Source organism: Primulina eburnea, chromosome 3 (genome assembly GCF_022965805.1).
Source record: "Primulina eburnea isolate SZY01 chromosome 3, ASM2296580v1, whole genome shotgun sequence".
NCBI lineage: Eukaryota > Viridiplantae > Streptophyta > Magnoliopsida > Lamiales > Gesneriaceae > Primulina > Primulina eburnea.
Window position 1 is genome coordinate 15,386,332 of NC_133103.1, and position 17,065 is coordinate 15,403,396.

Below are 17,065 nucleotides of genomic sequence, written 5' to 3' on the forward strand. Positions count from 1 at the left end.
ATGATGATAACATAACTGAATTTAATCGAAAAAAAAGAATGAAAAATAAAATAAAAAGATGAAAAAGATACCGAAAGATTTCAAAATCATACAAGAAAATGATTGAAGAAACTTAATCATGGTTGTTTAAACAACCGATAGATAAATTGTGAAATAATATTTGTTATTAAAGAATTTGTGAAAAAAAATATGTATCTACATTAATTTGAAAATTTACGGTCAATATTTATAATATACTTAAATTCATTACTCAAGTGCAATATACGTGTTTCGTCGCTGACAGTAAAATAATGTTATTATTTCTTAATTATTTTACCATCGCAGCTTTATTCATATTGGTTGATAAAGAAGATATTTTCGTAATGGGAAATTGGTTGACCATGGTGAAAAAATTGGTACACAGTTGAAATTAAAATCATATGGGATAACCATGAAATCTGAGGGAAAGAGAGGGTCTTTTCACCCTTGCAACTTAAGACAAATGAAACAATAAACATAGACACAAGTTTAGAATAAACAAACAAAATGTTTTTATATTCTCATATTTTGCTGACAGATATTAACCCCAAGCAAGAAATTGTTATTCTCACCATCATGGGATATTTTTTGTGGAAGCAACTTTGCTTAGTCTTTGACAATCTTGGCCTATTCAATTCATCAATACATATAAAATGAGTGTAAGTAAATATAAAATACATGTTGGATTCTTCCACAGCGATGCGATTCCTGCGCTATGGATATCTGAAATACAACTGACAAACTATAAAAGAGTATAAACATCATCCTAAATCACCAAAAATTCGGAAGCAAAAACAGGGAGGGGCAGGTAAAATTGTAAAAAGAAATATAATTTACAACAATAAAAACTATCAATCAAATACAAAGTTGCGAGTCCAAACCACGAACGGAGAATCATCTTGGCCCAGATAATTCCTCGGGACGAATATCCGAAGTGGAGTCGTTAACTAACCAATTACTGCTAGGGTGATGCGTATGATTGAATTCTTGAAGGAACATTTCTTCCTTCTGCCATTCCTCCCACCTCTCAGCCAAGCCATCACCCTCAAGCATCCTCACGACTATTGACATCCTTGGACGCTCCAATGGGGAGCCCTGCGTACAGAGCAGAGCTACTTGTATCAGCTGTTCCGCCTCGTCTAGTGGCTCCAGTAGCGCTGTTGGCAACTGCAATGTTTTTTTCTAATGATAAGAATGCTTGTTTGATTATATATCACAAATATTTTGAACATAATACAATGTTGTTCTTTTTATATTTGTATATATACTCACATATTTAAATTTAAAAAACTTCAAGTAAATAAAAAGAAAAATGGAACGGGCCTGTTGATTCAACTCTTGGACTTCGACTCGGCTCAGGCCAGTTCAAACAGGGACGGAGCCACCCCAAAGGTTGAGTTGAGCTCCCGCCCTATATAAAAAAAAATATTATTAGTAATTGTAGTATGTGTGTAATTTTAGCCTACATTAAAGTTTTATCCGGTCCATAAAATAATTATATTTACTAAATTAGCCCACTAAAATTATTTTCAACCCGTTTAATCATAAGAGAAATTACTATATCGATAGCTGTAGTTTTGTAAGCAAGGGCCTCGAGTTGAAAAAAGTTGTGAGGACGAGGATTTGAAAGGAATTTCTGGTAAGAGATTTGAAAAAGCTTGTGCGAGAGAGGGCCTCGATTGAGTTTGCACGAGGTCAAATGATTGTTTTTTGCTACGTAATTAGTTTATGCAGAAAGATTCAAACTATGGCTTGGTTGATTTTGTAGTTATTTTTCAGTTATTTTTCAGCTTATGTATTAATGAAGTCATAGAAGATTAGATTTTTGGTATGTATAGAGCTTGAGATTAACTTCCGTATGATGTATATTTTTAGTGGATTTTCTGTTTTTCCGCTTCAACGCGAGTTTCGAGCAGAAAATTTCACCCGGGGCACTATGACAAAGAAAATCTCCCACCCTAGCATGCATGTCTCGCAGCTCTGGTGCATTTTTCTTAAGATTTGATTTGTCTTATTTTAACGCTTCATGAATTTACAGCAACAACTGAAAGATCATTCTCAGCTATGAAATTTCTTAAGACCTCACTCTGGAATAAGATGAAAGAAGAGTTATTGACAAATTATATGATTATCTACATTGAAAGAAAATTTAGTGCAAGAATGAATACTGATTCAATAATTGATGAGTTTTATTCGATGAAAAACCGCAGAGCAATAGCTTATATCTAGTTAATGTCACTATTGTTTATCGAGTCATTCAGCGCTAGGTCAAAATTTTTCTGGCTACGTCCCTTGAGGTCAAACAACAATTAACTTATATTAACCAAGTAATTCGAGTTCCGTCCGCCGTGCCTTAGAAACACCAAGTTAAACTAATCCAGGACGAAAATATCAGGAAAGGAAAGTCTTACGTTACTGTACAAGATTATAAATAAAACAAAGGAAATATCGCTAAACTACAGTGATTTGACGAAAATTGGAATACTTGTTAAAAACTAAAGACTCGAATTGCTAAAGTCGTCACTCTGCCAATTTTTATCAGAATTTGGTTGCCCGCTTTGCATGGTTTGAAACGTGATTAAGTGGTTGCGCCATCGATTCTTTCCAAGGTCTCCACAAATTCTTGCATTGATGGTCTGTTCTTTGGTTCATTCTCGAGACAATCTAGTGAAACCTCAGCTATTTGCAATGCACATCTCGAGGGATATTTTCCTTCCAACCGAGAGTCCATAACATTCTTCAACTTCCTCCTGTCAGTTAGATGTGGCTTGATCCATTCAACCAGTTTTTCTTTCCCGTTTGGACGATTTACGTCAATTGTCCGTAACCCTGTTAGCATCTCTGCTAAGACGACACCGAAACCGTATACATCACTCTTGACGTACAAGTGCCCTGCCCCAGGAACGTAGATCATAGACAAGAAAATAGAAATGCCGTTAATGTGTGTAACCACATTTTGCACTCTTTATTCTGTTGTTTGCTTTCCGGAGCTATTGTGGACGAAATTAGCTCACAAGTATGAAGTAGCGTAGTGATTACCTGTGGCGAGATATTCAGGAGCAGCATAACCGTCGGTCCCCATTACCAGCGTCGTTACATGGGATTTACTTGCTGTTGGACCCATTCTCGCGAGACCGAAATCTGATAACTTGGCGTGGTATGACTGAGAGCAGACGAAAAAGTAAATCAACATCACAAAGATCAGATTATCAAAAAAATTTGAACAATAGGAATATTTCATTTCTTGCAAGAAAATTCACCACAACAAGAGTGGTTGTCCATGTATAAATAAATATACAATCCATGTGGCACAGAACAAATGATATAAAGAACAGTAATGAAAGCCTATCATAATTATATATATCTTGAAAACATTAACGAAAAGATATAAATGTTACAAAACAATAGAGCTATAGTGATACGAAGTGTGAAACAGTAGCTTACCCCATCAAGCAATATGTTGGACGCCTTGAAGTCTCTGTAGATTACTTTTCTATCCGAAGCATGCAAGAATGCAAGACCACGAGCTGCTCCGATCAATATCTTAAGCCTAACGTCCCATGGAAGTGGCTGAACAGCGGAACCCCCTAAACCCAAGAATCTAAATCATCAAAAATCCATATACAAATTAGCGGTCCTCCAATACAAACCATCGACACACTTACTTCCGAACAGATGGTTCTCTAAGCTCCCTTTTGCCATGAACTCATAGACCAGCAATAGCTCTACGCCCTTCAAACAGTAGCCCAGCAGCTTCACCAGATTGGGATGAGAAAGTCTTCCAAGGAAATTTATCCCGGACTGAAGAATTCATATTGATTAGATTTAATGATCAGAAATCCATAAAACTAAAAAAACACTGGTTAAACTAGGATTGGAAGAGACCTGCCATTCTTGAAATCCCTGGGTGCTTTCCGAATTCAACTTCTTTACAGCAATAACTGTTCTTTCCCCATTTATTCCCATGAGCCATCCCTTGTACACTTTGCCGAATCCACCTTCTCCCAGCAGCGTATCACTTCTGAAATTTCTAGTGGCGGCCTTGAGCTCTGAGAAAGAGAAGACTCTCAAGTTGGGTTGGGATAACATCTGGCAGGCGGCGGAAGCAGGGGAGCTCATATCATGATCGCTCCCGGAAAATATGCTGCTGTTCCCAGAAACATTAACGCTCTTGCTCGACGTAGACATCGTTGTAGTCGCCACTGCATCACATCACACACACACCATCATCATCAATTTCTTCCACTCACAAATTAATTCACACATAATACATACATATATACACGCGAACATATAAAAATATATATGTCGGATTAATCGGAAAACATTATCGGATAACCTGAACTCCATTGGCTGCTGGTGGCGGAGGGCTGGCCCTGGTTAGCATAGCTATTAACAATGGCCGATCTACTGCCACTGCGGCTCAAACAAATCCCCATGTGCACGCCACACCAATACGATTCAATCCTGAACTTGAGACCTGTTATTCAATGGGAGAAGTATATTCATCCAATTGCTAATCTTTGAAAGAAACCCACCCACAAAAACAATCATCACTTCTCAATTCCATGGTTGCATACCAGAAACATGCTGAGAGGATGGATCAAAATGGAAATCAGATGAAAAGGAGGAGCTCGAGCTGAAGCTGGGGCAAAGCGCAATTTGCCTGAGCTCCTCTCTTTTTAAAACGGCTCTAACCAGTCTCTCCCAGTCGTCGTACACCTTCGACATGACTTTTGCTTTGAAGTCACTCTGTAAATGAATGATCTCTCAAAGTTCACTTCATTGTACATAAAAATAATAATTTTGAAATTCATCGAAGCTTTCATTTAAGAAATTGATATTTTCTCTGCTTAACATTTATTCTTAATTTTCAATTTGAGAAAACATTGATACGAGAAGTTACATTTTTTAAATCTATTTTTTGTGAATTTTTTAATATATCTTGTTTATTTAATTCGTCAAGTTAAATTAATAGTTTTCAAATGGATTCATTATAATTTATTGTTCATCTTAAATGACTTTTGATATTAATATATATTGAATTCATCATTTTACCAGTAATTTTTTTTATTGCTACTAAAATTGATGACTAGAATAGGTTGATTTCTTCGTGATTCTAATAAATATTTAATGTTTTCGTTTTATCTTTTCTTTTCTTTTATATATAAATATATAATTTTTATAACAAGTTGATTTTTAAATTTGAACTAAAAAGCATAACGTATGATTTAGATATTGAAATATGTTAAAGATTACTTATAAGAATACTTTTTTAATGTTCCACCAAATATTCGGTTATTCTGGTGGAGTACTTCCTATGATTGTATACCGACTAACCAGAATCTATCCAGACACCATGTCTCAGTGAATGAATCCTGCAATTTATGCAACTTTTCTACAGACTCGTCTGGACATGCCATGTTCTTTTGTGCTGCGATTAAACATATGTGGAAGAACACATCTTTTGCCCGAGTGTTAAGAGGAAACTCCCAAGCTAACACATTGGAGCTTTGTCTGTGGTTGAAAGACCGATTCTCAAAGACGGAATTTGAGGAGTTTGCAATTCACACATGTGCGGTATGGAAAGAAAAGCAGAAATACTTTCATGGAGATAAGGAGAAACCATTAGCTGATAATGTTTCCTGGGGTTATGCAATCTTATCTGATTTCAAAAAAGCCCGGACCAAAGAGAAAATTGAGGATGCATCAAAAAAGAGTAATCCGGAAAGGATATGGAATCCGCCAAGATTACGCACATTAAAACTCAATGTAGATGCGGCCGTGGATGATAATAGACATCATTTTAGCATTGGTGGCGCACTCCGAGACAAACAAGGTCGACCGTTATTGGCTTTTGGGAAGCAAATCAACCAACCAATTTCAGTGGTTCATGGTGAACTTCTGGCTATTCGAGAATGTATTATTCTAATGCATGACAAAGGCTTTACTGATGTTCAAGTTGCAACCGACTCCTTATTGATAGTTCAAGCAGTCACTACCACTCGGGATGATATTGGTTATACGAGCCTCTGTGCAACAGATATTAGAGAGCGTATGAGTGAATATGAGATATCTGAGCTTATTCATGTTCGTCGTACGACAAATAATGTAGCTCATAGCATTGCACGTTTTGCTTTTGATTTCCCTTCACCCTTTGTTTGGTTGAATGGTGATTTTTCTCCTTGGTTGCTTAAGCTTGTAATGGATGATTTGAATCAGTAAAATTACAAGTTTTATCAACAGAAAAAAAATAATTTTTTAATGTAAAATATTAATTGAATTTTTCTGTGATGGTGGTTTTGCAATAATTTTTTTGGATTATTTTTTTAATGAAATATTCTTTAATTGTGGTTTTGTTACTTGTACCTCACATTGTGTGGCGTAGAAAACCTGATGTCATGTATTGATGTAAGACCTGGTCTAATTTATTCAATTGTTTTCTTTCATGAGTTTTAAGACATTTCACATGCTCTAATTAATAATATTTGGTAATTAATATACATTTATTATTATTTGTTTATATTCCTATTTTTTATGTGCATATGTCATTTTTTTTGTGACACTATTTTTTTCTTATATATATTTTTTCATGTTTGCGGGTGTTTTATAAACTATATTTTTCAGTTTTTTCATACTATTATAACGCATTTTATTATTTTTTATGAATTCTATAATTTTTATATATTTATTTTAAATTATTTTTATTAATTAATATCTATGAATTTGTGAAACTCTTGATATTTTTATATAGATGATAAGAAAAACTAAAAGTTGAAAAATTCTAATAAAATGTTTAATATTTCAGATATTACTAATAAATTTTATGAACTTTTCAACTCTATTATATGTTTCCTACTTTCTTAGTCTATTATAAGCACATTAGATTATTATAAAATAATTTTTTTAGTAACTTAAGAATTTTTTATGTATTTAAATAATTTTTATCAGTTAATATCAAAAAATTCATGAAATTCTTGATATTTTTATATAAACGATAATAAATCTTAAATGGTAACAAATTTCAATAAATTGATTCAAGTAATAATTAAATAAATAGTAGCTCAATAATTTATTATTTTAATTATGATTCATTATATGTTATGATAATATTTTACATAATAATGTTTTTAAAATTAAATTTCCTATTATTATATATTTTGTTATCTAATTTTCATTTGCGTTCTAAACACAATACAAATTATGATTGTTGAATTTATATGCATAAAAAATATTTTTCACATTTCAAAATAACAAAATTGTTGTTTAATATTACTCACATATTAAGTTAATTAAGTTATGTTTACCAATTCATTGTGTATTATTATTATGATTGCAACTTAATGGAGTATAAATGGAGGCATAGGGTTGTTACCCCAACAATTATTATTTGTGTTTAAATTATTATTATTAATTAAAATTACTTTGTGTTCGGTTGAATTATTTGATTAGTAAGAATAGATTTGATTTAGAGAAATGATTTTTTCATTAGGTGCAATAATTGCTCATGCTAGGTTTAATAATCGAAACGTGACGTTCGAGTTGCTTTATGGTTTTAAAAGATTTAAGTTAATGTAGCATCACTACCAGCGATTTTAACTTTTGGTAAAACGACAAGTGCATGATCCTACAATTGGTATAAAACAGAGCCAAAGTCATGAGATTGATTTTCATGGATTGCAAGAAGTGTAATTATTGGGAGTGAAATTATTGGAGTGTAGCAATTGTCCTTGCTAGATACATTGATCGAACCATGACAATTGAGGTACTATACGGTTTAAAATATTTGAGTTGCATCGTTACGATCAATTATAATTTTGATAAAGCGGCAAATGTATGGACCTACAATTGGTATAAGAGTCAATGTCACGAGTTCGATTCTCATTGATTACAAAGAGTATAATTGTTGGGGTACAATAATTGTCCATATTGGATAGAGCAATCGAAACTTGACGCTTGAGCTACGGTACGATTTTAAAATATTTGAGCTAAAGTTTAAACATCGTTACTACAAGTTATAACTTTTGGTAAAACAACAAACGTTATATCTTACAAGATTTAATTATATCATGACTCAATTAATATTATATTTATTTAACTAAATAATAAAATTTGAATTTGAACTCTTTCTTAAATAAATTAAGTCAAAGAATTGTTGGAAATTATTTAAGAAAACTTTCTTTATTGAAACTTTCATTGACAAAATGTTTCGATAAACAAAATAAATTTATTTAACTTTTTTTGAAACTCTCGATCATAAATTCTAAATTATAATTGAAAAATTCGAAATCTCTAGTCATTTTTCTCTAATTGTTTTTGTAATATTGGACATTATTACTACTTTAAAAGTTTTTTTTATATCACTTCAGGTACTTTTAACTATTATAAAGACTTTTAAATACAGAAAAATTAATTGAAAATATATTGACAATAGCTTAATTATTTTGGTAATATTTGGCATTATTCAAACTATTATTTTGCTATATATTATTTTTTAATGATTACATATATTTTGTGTGTGTATTCTAAATTAGTTTTGAATTATGTCAATATAGGCATATTTTTATGATGTTATGACTTAAATTTTTAAAAAAACGTTTAGTAACTTTTAAAATATTAATATTTATGCCTAAAGATTAGGAGGTGTCTCATTAATTTTTTTTAAAAATGAAGAAATACAGTTATTATTTTGGATTCTTCCCATGATGAATTTTTTTGATTTTTTTTTTGCCTCCCTAATAAAATATCCGCTCTTGAATTTTCATGTATTGTTTTTTAATTTTTATATCAAGCAATTATATCAATAATTTTATAATTAGTATAAACATCACATCTGTTTTAATCACTGTATTTTTTTCCAGTTTAACTATTCATTATGCTTCAAAATTGAGTCGTATATTATTTCTAATTAAGAATTAATTCATACACTTAATTGTGTTCCTAATGCAAAATAGATAATATAAGAAGATCATAGGAAAAAAACACGTATCAAATAGATTAATCAAAATCAAATCTGACAACAAAAAATAAACATAAAAATTAGATATGAGATAACTGAATTTAATCGAAAAAACAAATGGGATATTTTCTCGCAGAAGGGGTTTTCGTTCAGCACCCCATAACCATGAAATCTGAAGAAAAGAGAGGGAATCTTTTCACCCTTGCTACTTAAACATAGACACAGGTTTAGAATAAAAATAAAAACTATTAATCAAATACAAAGTTGCGAGTCCAAACCACGAACGGAGAATCATCTTGGCCCAGATAATTCCTCGGGACGAATATTCGAAGTGGAGTCGTTAATTAACCAATTACTGCTAGGGTGATGCGTATGATTGAATTCTTGAAGGAACATTTCTTCCTTCTGCCATTCCTCCCACCTCTCAGCCAAGCCATCACCCTCAAGCATCCTCACGACTTTTGACATCCTTGGACGCTCCAATGGGGAGCTCTGCGTACAGAGCAGAGCTACTTGGATCAGCTGTTCCACCTCTTCGTCCACATAATTACCTTGAAGATCCGCATCGACTAGCGTCTCCAACTTTTTTTCCTTCAAAATTCCCCTGACCTGACATTTTTCAACTACATGCAATTTCATGTATGAACTGAGAATGAACCCTGAACAGATATTGAAATGTTTCGCGGATACAGACCAAATTCAAAACTAAAATGACTATAAACGGACCACAGGTCAAGAACCGGTCGGAACCAGCGGATTGATCCCGACCCTTAACTGTAATTGGCATGGCCAATTCACAAAACCATCATTTCCAGCGAACCAGGTTTGGTTCACAAGTGAAACATGGTCATCTCTAGTTTCCGTGAGTGTAAAAACAGATTCAGCATCAAAAATTCCAAGAAGCTATGATAAATATTAAAGACTCATCAGTACAAACAGTATAAGTGAAATAATATGGCTTACCCAATCGAGTAACATCACATCATCGTCATTGGCAAGCCGAGCAAGATCAAAAGTTCTCTGACCAGTGATCAGCTCAAGAAGCATGACCCCATAACCGAAAACATCAGTTTTCTCAGAAGATTTACCAGTGGAGAGGTATTCGGGAGCAATATGACCAATGGTTCCACGAAAAGCCGTGGCAACATGAGTATCCTTGTAGCCCATAAGTTTGGCCAAGCCAAAGTCACCTACAACTGCTTCAAAGTCCTCATCCAATAATATATTTGCAACTTTGACATCCTGATGAATGATCTTAGGGTCACAGTGATCATGCAAATAAGCAAGTCCCCTCGCAGACCCCGATGCTATCCGTTTTCTTATTTTCCAATCAAGGGGAGGTTGAGATTCAGGTCTTTCTACAGTAATGCACCAACAAGTACATTAAAAGTAATGCATACTACGTAGTGTGTGCTAATGGACAACTGGCAACTGATCTTTTAGAATCATATAATATTTTGGCAATATTGTACTGAGATGCATTGGTTTGGGGATAAATAAGTTGGTTATAAAAGTTACTTGCTAGTAACTGAAGCAGTTTAGATAACCACACCAGCGTCGAGTATCTAAAAAGGAAAATTTCAAGAGACAGTTAAAATGTAGTACGAGGCACAGGGTTATTATCTTTTCATACAGATTTACGGAAGCTGAAATAAAATTGCATAGATTTTTAATCAATTTGTTGAATTGTGAGGAAACCATCCAAATCTCTCTCAAGATATGAGTAAACCGGATCAAGGCAAATGCATTCGGTTGCTTGACACAGAGATGGCAAAAGAACAAGTCTTGAAAAACCATTTTTCCTCGAAGTATAAGAGAAGCAAAACAGATTTTACCTCATATTCATTTTAGTTGTCACACATAAATCACATGACATTCCAAAAAATTTCAGCCATTTTTAAAGCTACAACAGTCATAGATCTTCAGTTACTAGTGAATCATGAAGAAAATAGCCGGTAAACAATATGAATAGCAGATCAAGTGTACCTCTCAAGTACGATGCAACACTTCCATTAGCCATATAAGGATAAACAAGCAACCGTTCTGTAGAAGTCATGCAAAAACCACGCAAGCGAAGTAAATTTCGATGCGCAACCATGCTGATCATTTCCACTTCTATTTGGAATTGAAGCCCTCCACCTTGAATGCGCTCTTCTTTCAGTCTTTTTATTGCTACTAGAGAGCCATCAGCTAATCGACCTTTGTAAACCTTACTGAATCCATCTCTGCCAAGGATATTTTTAATACTGAAATTATCTGATGCAACTTGCAATTCGCGTAGTGAAAATCTTTTGAGATGTCTCGGAATAACTTCTGAATCCTCCTCAGCTACAAGAATACTCAAAATCAGCGAAAAATACTAAAAGCTATACATTATAAATAAAACAAAAGAAATATCGCCAAAATACAGTAATTTGACGAAAATGGGAATACTTGCTAAAAACTAAAGACTAGAATTGCTGAAGTCATCATTCTGCCAATTTTTATCAGAATTTGGTTGCCCACTTTGCATGGTTTGAAACGTGATTAAGTGGGTTAGCCACAAAAATGGAAAGAAACCTGTAAGAATTATTGCGCATTAATTGTCAGGAAATAAAGATTAAAAACTTGTATGTCAGAATTAAGTGTTGTGGTTGGTGTTGTCAACACGGCACACAACACAGCAGCGGAAATTGACTGATCAAATTATAAACTGAGTAAAGTAACTAAAGAGTAGGATTCAATTATGCACAAGTACTAATACTTGTGCAAAGCCTCAAGGCAACAAATTCACTAGAAAAGTATGTAAATCGTTTACACACAAAACAGATACTAGTGAGAATAACGAAACATAAATTCCTTGACACGCCAAGGAATTAAACGACATCAAATAAAAACTTTTAACCCAAAACTAGATGTTACAGTCGAACAACTGCTGAGTACACCAGAACGAGAGTATCCTTCTAGTTTAAGCGATTCCTCCCTTGATCTTCAACTTTGTCAAAACGTCGTCAAGAATCTCTTCAAGGTGATTTTGTATCTACCTCACAGTTCTTACTGCACACCCTTTTGATTGATGATGTTCACATATTTATTTCTGCATCACGATCTTTCACGATTCTCTAAATCTATAATCAAGGAAACAAGTGTGTTAAAAAAGAATCAAACTCTTTTTCAAGATATGGCCTATCCTATAGATATTTTCCCTGATGAATGAGTATCGATTTCTAAGGAAACAAATCATTTATATTATCTAGAAATGCAAAAATAAAATCTCAGTAAAATGTGGAATCAACAATTCTTTTCAATCTCCCCCTTTTTTGCATTTCTGGACAAAACTTTAGAACGGGATGATCCATCAGTGTACAACTCCCCCTCCATGTAACTCCCCCTAAATTTGCCATGTGTTGTTAGTAGTGTTGTGACTCGTGTTGGCAAACACTATCACACAACAACGTAAGACAGGCCCAGATAGACAGCAAAACAAAAACCAACTAAGCGCACTAGAATAAAAGAAAGGAAGAGAAACTTAGTTTGAAGAAAGAACGTATTCTGCCTTGTCAGTCAGTAGCTCCAGCAGTATCATCATGGTCGGTACCATCACCGCTACCCCTACTATTATCATCATCCCTTACTCCCCCTTTTTGGACAGAAGGCACGCCTCCCCCTAGTAACATGTTGTAAGTAGCAATTTGTGTTTCAAAATAGGAGATGGTTGCATTGGATTGGGAGATCAGCTGATTGGCAAGAACAATGGTGTCACGAGCCTGCTGAATCTGTTGAACACCGAAAGCAAGGGTTCTCCGACTTCGATTAGAGGTTCATCCTCCGCTTTCACAAATCCCTGGGATTCAAGGATACCAAAAATTAGGGATGGATACGGGAGTGTGACAGACCTCAACTGTCCTTCTGCAAACTGCATAACAGTGGAAAACACTAACTCCCCAAAGTTGAAATTCCGGCCCGTGCCGATGGTAAATAGGGAGACAGCTTGAAGGCGGGTGACCACAGTAGTGTTTCGAGACGGGGTCCAGTTGCGTATGGCAGTTTTGTGGAGAACTGAGTAGAAGGATGTCAGTTTTGCTGCTGCTAGACGCTCTGGGAGCTGTGGATACTGAGTGACCAATCCCCCGGTGAGAACCGAAGTGATGTAGTCAATATGTGGAAGGTCATCCACATTCTCATTGGTAGGTGTATGGTAGAAGGCATTGATAATTTGCGGAGAGAAATCGTATATGACATCCCGAACAAAGACACGCCCGTACCTAAGTGACCTCTTATCTCCAACACTGGTGGTCAGATTGCAATAGAATTCAAGAACAGGTCGTCTAGCATAAGGCATTACAGAGTTCACTGTGGAGCTTAGCCTGCGGATGTTAAGAAATGTGGTGAGATTGTACCTTCCATACGCTTCAAAATCAATATTGCGTTCTTCAACAAAATTCCTGTTTGCATACAGGTACCAATGGCCCACAGCAGTCTCGGAGTAAAATTGAGGAGAGAAGGAAGTGGCCAGGTTATAGTCCTCGTCAACAGTGTTGTCAACACCCGGTGTAGCACCAGTGCCAACATTTTCAGCAGCTGCCTCAGTGTCAACTGAATGGCCAGAGTGCTCACTAGACTCTTGAAATTCAGCCTCCATGGCAGTGTCAGATGAGGAGGTATCAGAGGGTTCTGGTGGGGCTGCATCCTTATGAGGAATCGAAGCACCCTTGTGTTTTGCTTCTCGTAAGTTGTTAAGGAAGTCAGCCAGGGATTGTTCGTCCTCTGAAGAAAAGCCGACTTCCGGGGATCTGTCAGGTTGTTGCCCAGAGGATGTGGTCGGAGCAGTGGATTTCTTCACACGAGTAGAACGCTTCCGATGTACTAACTCAAAGTTGTCATCATTCGAATCATCTCCGGACGAGAAATCTGGGTCGAGTGTGAAGTATGTGGCCATCCGCGGTTTCTTTGGAGCATCAAAATTGGGACTATATCCTGCCTGCCGTTTAGATCGCCGGAGAGCGGTGGTGTTTTGTGGCGGAAAGGCTCGGCGAAGTGCTTCGTAGTCGATTGGCATGCCTGGGTACCATGGATTTCCAGGTTCTCCCGGGGCAATTTCCTCAAGCGGGGCAAGTTGGGGAAGAACGGGCACAATTTGCAGAGGATTGTGAGCAGGAGTCTCAGGCGGTGGTGTTGGAGGTGGTGTTGATTCACGTCTGGGCACACTATGAGTTGTCTCCATTTCACTTCGGATGTCTTGTGGATCGAATTGATGATCTGCCATAACCAAGAAGAGGCGAGTTCAGTATCGCTTGGGAGTGATAAGTACCCCGAAAAAATATCGAAAAGCAATGAGTGATCGTGAAACACAGTGGCCAGAGAAATGTGATTAATACAGGAGAAATCAAATAACATGGTATTTAAACCCTAGCACCAACGGTAACAATTTGAATCGAACGGACGCAACAGTAACGGTAAAAAAAAACGGGTTAGCCTGCGACAACGGTAACAATTTCATCAAGGTTTCAAATTCAGGATATAGAGGAACCACTGATGGCCCACTCCGATTTGTAACCCACAGAAGATAAGACATATCAAATCCTCAAAATTTTGGTTTAAAAGAAAGTTTAATCAACCGTTATCTGTCAAGTCTGATCTCCAGCCTATTTTGATGTCTTCAAGAACCAACAAATAATATGCAAGTCCTAAAGATGCCTTTGGAAGATGAATGAAACAAAATGTCAGACAATGTATGAATCGTGAAATGTCTGAACTGAGTGTTGGCAACACCTCCTGGCAACACCACTGAGTTGAGTCAAACTTCCATAAAATTTTCTTTTGATTCAGAAATGGTAGCTCCCACACTAGAAGAACGGTCTTCAAAGGACTCCCCTAGGTAGCTTTTTCCATTATTATTTTTACATAGAAGTGGTAGCTCCCACACTAGAAGAACGGTCTTCAATGGACTCCCCTAGGTAGCTTTTTCCATTCTATTATTCTTTATCCCCCCCCTTTTTTTTGTTGTTTTGCCTCTTTTCTGTTTTTCTCCTTATGCTCGCATTTTCCAAGTCACTTTTGTACTTTAGACACGATCACGAATTCCGTGGATATCTTCAACTACTCGATGCCTTGGATTGAGCATAATTTACACCTCGACATTTGATTGAAAGTATGACTCACACAGGAGGTACCTTTCAGAAATTCCCTTCACTGTTCAGACTTAACACACATAAATAGGATGATTATGATTATGCAGTATGTCTAGTATCCTAAAGAAATGATATGCACCAATGGTGTTGTCACCGGTGTTGGGAACACCGACGACAATACTAGTGTGTGATTATTGTACGCACATGCTGAGAGACTTCCGAAGATTGGAAAATCTCTCAAAATCCAAAGGTTTCGTGAATATATCGGCTAGCTGGTTTTCAGTCCTAACAAACTCTAGTCGAATTATTCCTTTTTCAACCAAATCTCGAATGAAATGATGTCTTATATCTATGTGTTTTGTTCGAGAGTGTTGAACAGGGTTTTTAGAGATGTCAATCGCACTTGAGTTGTCACAGTAAACTATCATCCTGTCACTATGAAAGCCATAATCCTCTATCATTTGATTCATCCAAGCAAGTTGTGAACTACAGCTTGCTGCTGCGACATATTCGGATTCGGCTGTGGATAGTGACACGCAATTCTGTTTTTTACTGTACCATGACACTAGATTGTTTCCTAGATAAAAACATCCTCCCGACGTACTCTTTCTATCATCTAGATCCCCTGCCCAGTCTGCATCAGAAAACCCCACTAAATTGGTGTTAGTTTCTCTAGTGTACCACACACCTAATTCTAAAGTTCCAGCAATGTATCTCAGTATGCGTTTCACGGCTTTAAGGTGGGATATTTTTGGATCAGATTGGTACCTAGCACATAGACACACACTGAACATGATATCGGGGCGAGTGGCAGTTAAGTATAGAAGGCTACCAATAATGCTGCGGTACATGGTGTTGTCAACACCGTCTGCAACACTATCTTTTGACAGTTTCTCACTGGACCCCATAGGAGTTCTCATGTGTTTGGAGCAATTATTCGAAAATTTCTTAATCAGATTTTTGGCATACTTGGATTGACATATGAAAATTCCATCATGTAGTTGCTTAACTTGTAATCCAAGAAAGAAATTTAACTCCCCTACCATACTCATTTCAAACTGCGAAGACATATGGTGTACAAATTTATCAACCAGATGTTGCGATGATGCACCAAATACAATGTCATCCACATAAATTTGACAAATCAGAATATCATGCTTGAGTTTTTGTGTAAAGAGAGTTTTGTCAACCTCACCTCGTTTGAAGCCCAAGTTAATCAAGTAGTCGGCCAACCTACCATACCATGCTCGAGGAGCTTGTTTCAATCCATAAAGAGCCTTTTTCAGTTTGTAGACATGGTCCAAGTAGTGTGGATCTTCGAATCCTTTTGGTTGGCTAACATAGGCTTCCTCATTTAGGATCCCATTCAAGAATGCGCTTTTAACATCCATTTGGTACAATTTTATATGCATATGACAAGCAATGGCGAGCAACAGACGGACAGACTCAATACGGGCTACAGGTGCGAAGGTTTCATCAAAATCCACCCCCTCAACCTGTGTGTACCCTTGAGCGACCAGTCGAGCTTTATTTCTAACAATGTTACCAGATTCATCGGTCTTATTTTTAAAAATCCATTTTGTTCCAATGACATTTGTATTTGGGGGTCTTGGCACTAAATCCCACACATCGTTGCGCACAAATTGCTCAAGTTCTTCGTGCATTGCATTTACCCAAAATTCATCTTTAAGTGCTTCTGTTATATTTTTGGGTTCAATTAATGACACAAAGCAGGAGTGACTAACCTGAGAGTATGTGGAGCTCATACATACCAGACCAATCATCTTTCGATAGTCCACCTTGTCCTTTTTCCTTGTTTGCACATCTTCATGTACTTCTCCAATAACTTGAGACAATGGGTGATTCTTTTGAATTTTACTGGTGATATCTATCACATCATCCAAAATCACATCATCCTCACCTTCTTTATTTTCCACAGATTCGGTAGGATCCTGAGATGGTGTTGTGCTTGGTGTTG

At 36.1% G+C, this 17,065-nt stretch overlaps 3 protein-coding genes across 7 annotated transcripts in view; 1 reads left to right on the forward strand and 2 right to left on the reverse strand.

The window, feature by feature from the left end:
- Positions 1-513: 513 nt before the first annotated feature.
- The window catches only part of LOC140826908 (BRASSINOSTEROID INSENSITIVE 1-associated receptor kinase 1-like), an 85,400-nt gene continuing 68,848 nt past the window's right edge, over positions 514-17,065 (reverse strand). For 3 of the 5 annotated variants that reach the window (XM_073189451.1, XM_073189453.1, XM_073189450.1), the window contains exons 2-4: positions 10,964-11,305; positions 9,941-10,335; positions 9,162-9,586 (exon numbers count right to left, since the gene is read on the reverse strand). In XM_073189451.1, the coding sequence (XP_073045552.1) occupies positions 9,269-9,586; positions 9,941-10,335; positions 10,964-11,084 (834 nt within the window). In that variant the 5' untranslated portion in view covers positions 11,085-11,305 and the 3' untranslated portion in view covers positions 9,162-9,268. The other 2 variants (XM_073189448.1, XM_073189449.1) reach the window with 2 other exon arrangements.
- On the reverse strand, positions 2,342-4,821 carry LOC140826905 (probable serine/threonine-protein kinase PIX13). The gene is made up of 7 exons (XM_073189446.1): positions 4,599-4,821; positions 4,358-4,498; positions 3,904-4,220; positions 3,684-3,819; positions 3,463-3,605; positions 3,058-3,181; positions 2,342-2,910 (listed from the first exon to the last, which is right to left on the reverse strand). The coding sequence occupies exons 1-7, from the start codon at positions 4,747-4,749 to the stop codon at positions 2,597-2,599; spliced, it is 1,326 nt and encodes a 441-aa protein (XP_073045547.1). The 5' UTR covers positions 4,750-4,821; the 3' UTR covers positions 2,342-2,596.
- Positions 5,467-6,243, forward strand: LOC140826864 (uncharacterized). The gene has a single exon (XM_073189387.1). The coding sequence runs from the start codon at positions 5,467-5,469 to the stop codon at positions 6,241-6,243; it is 777 nt and encodes a 258-aa protein (XP_073045488.1).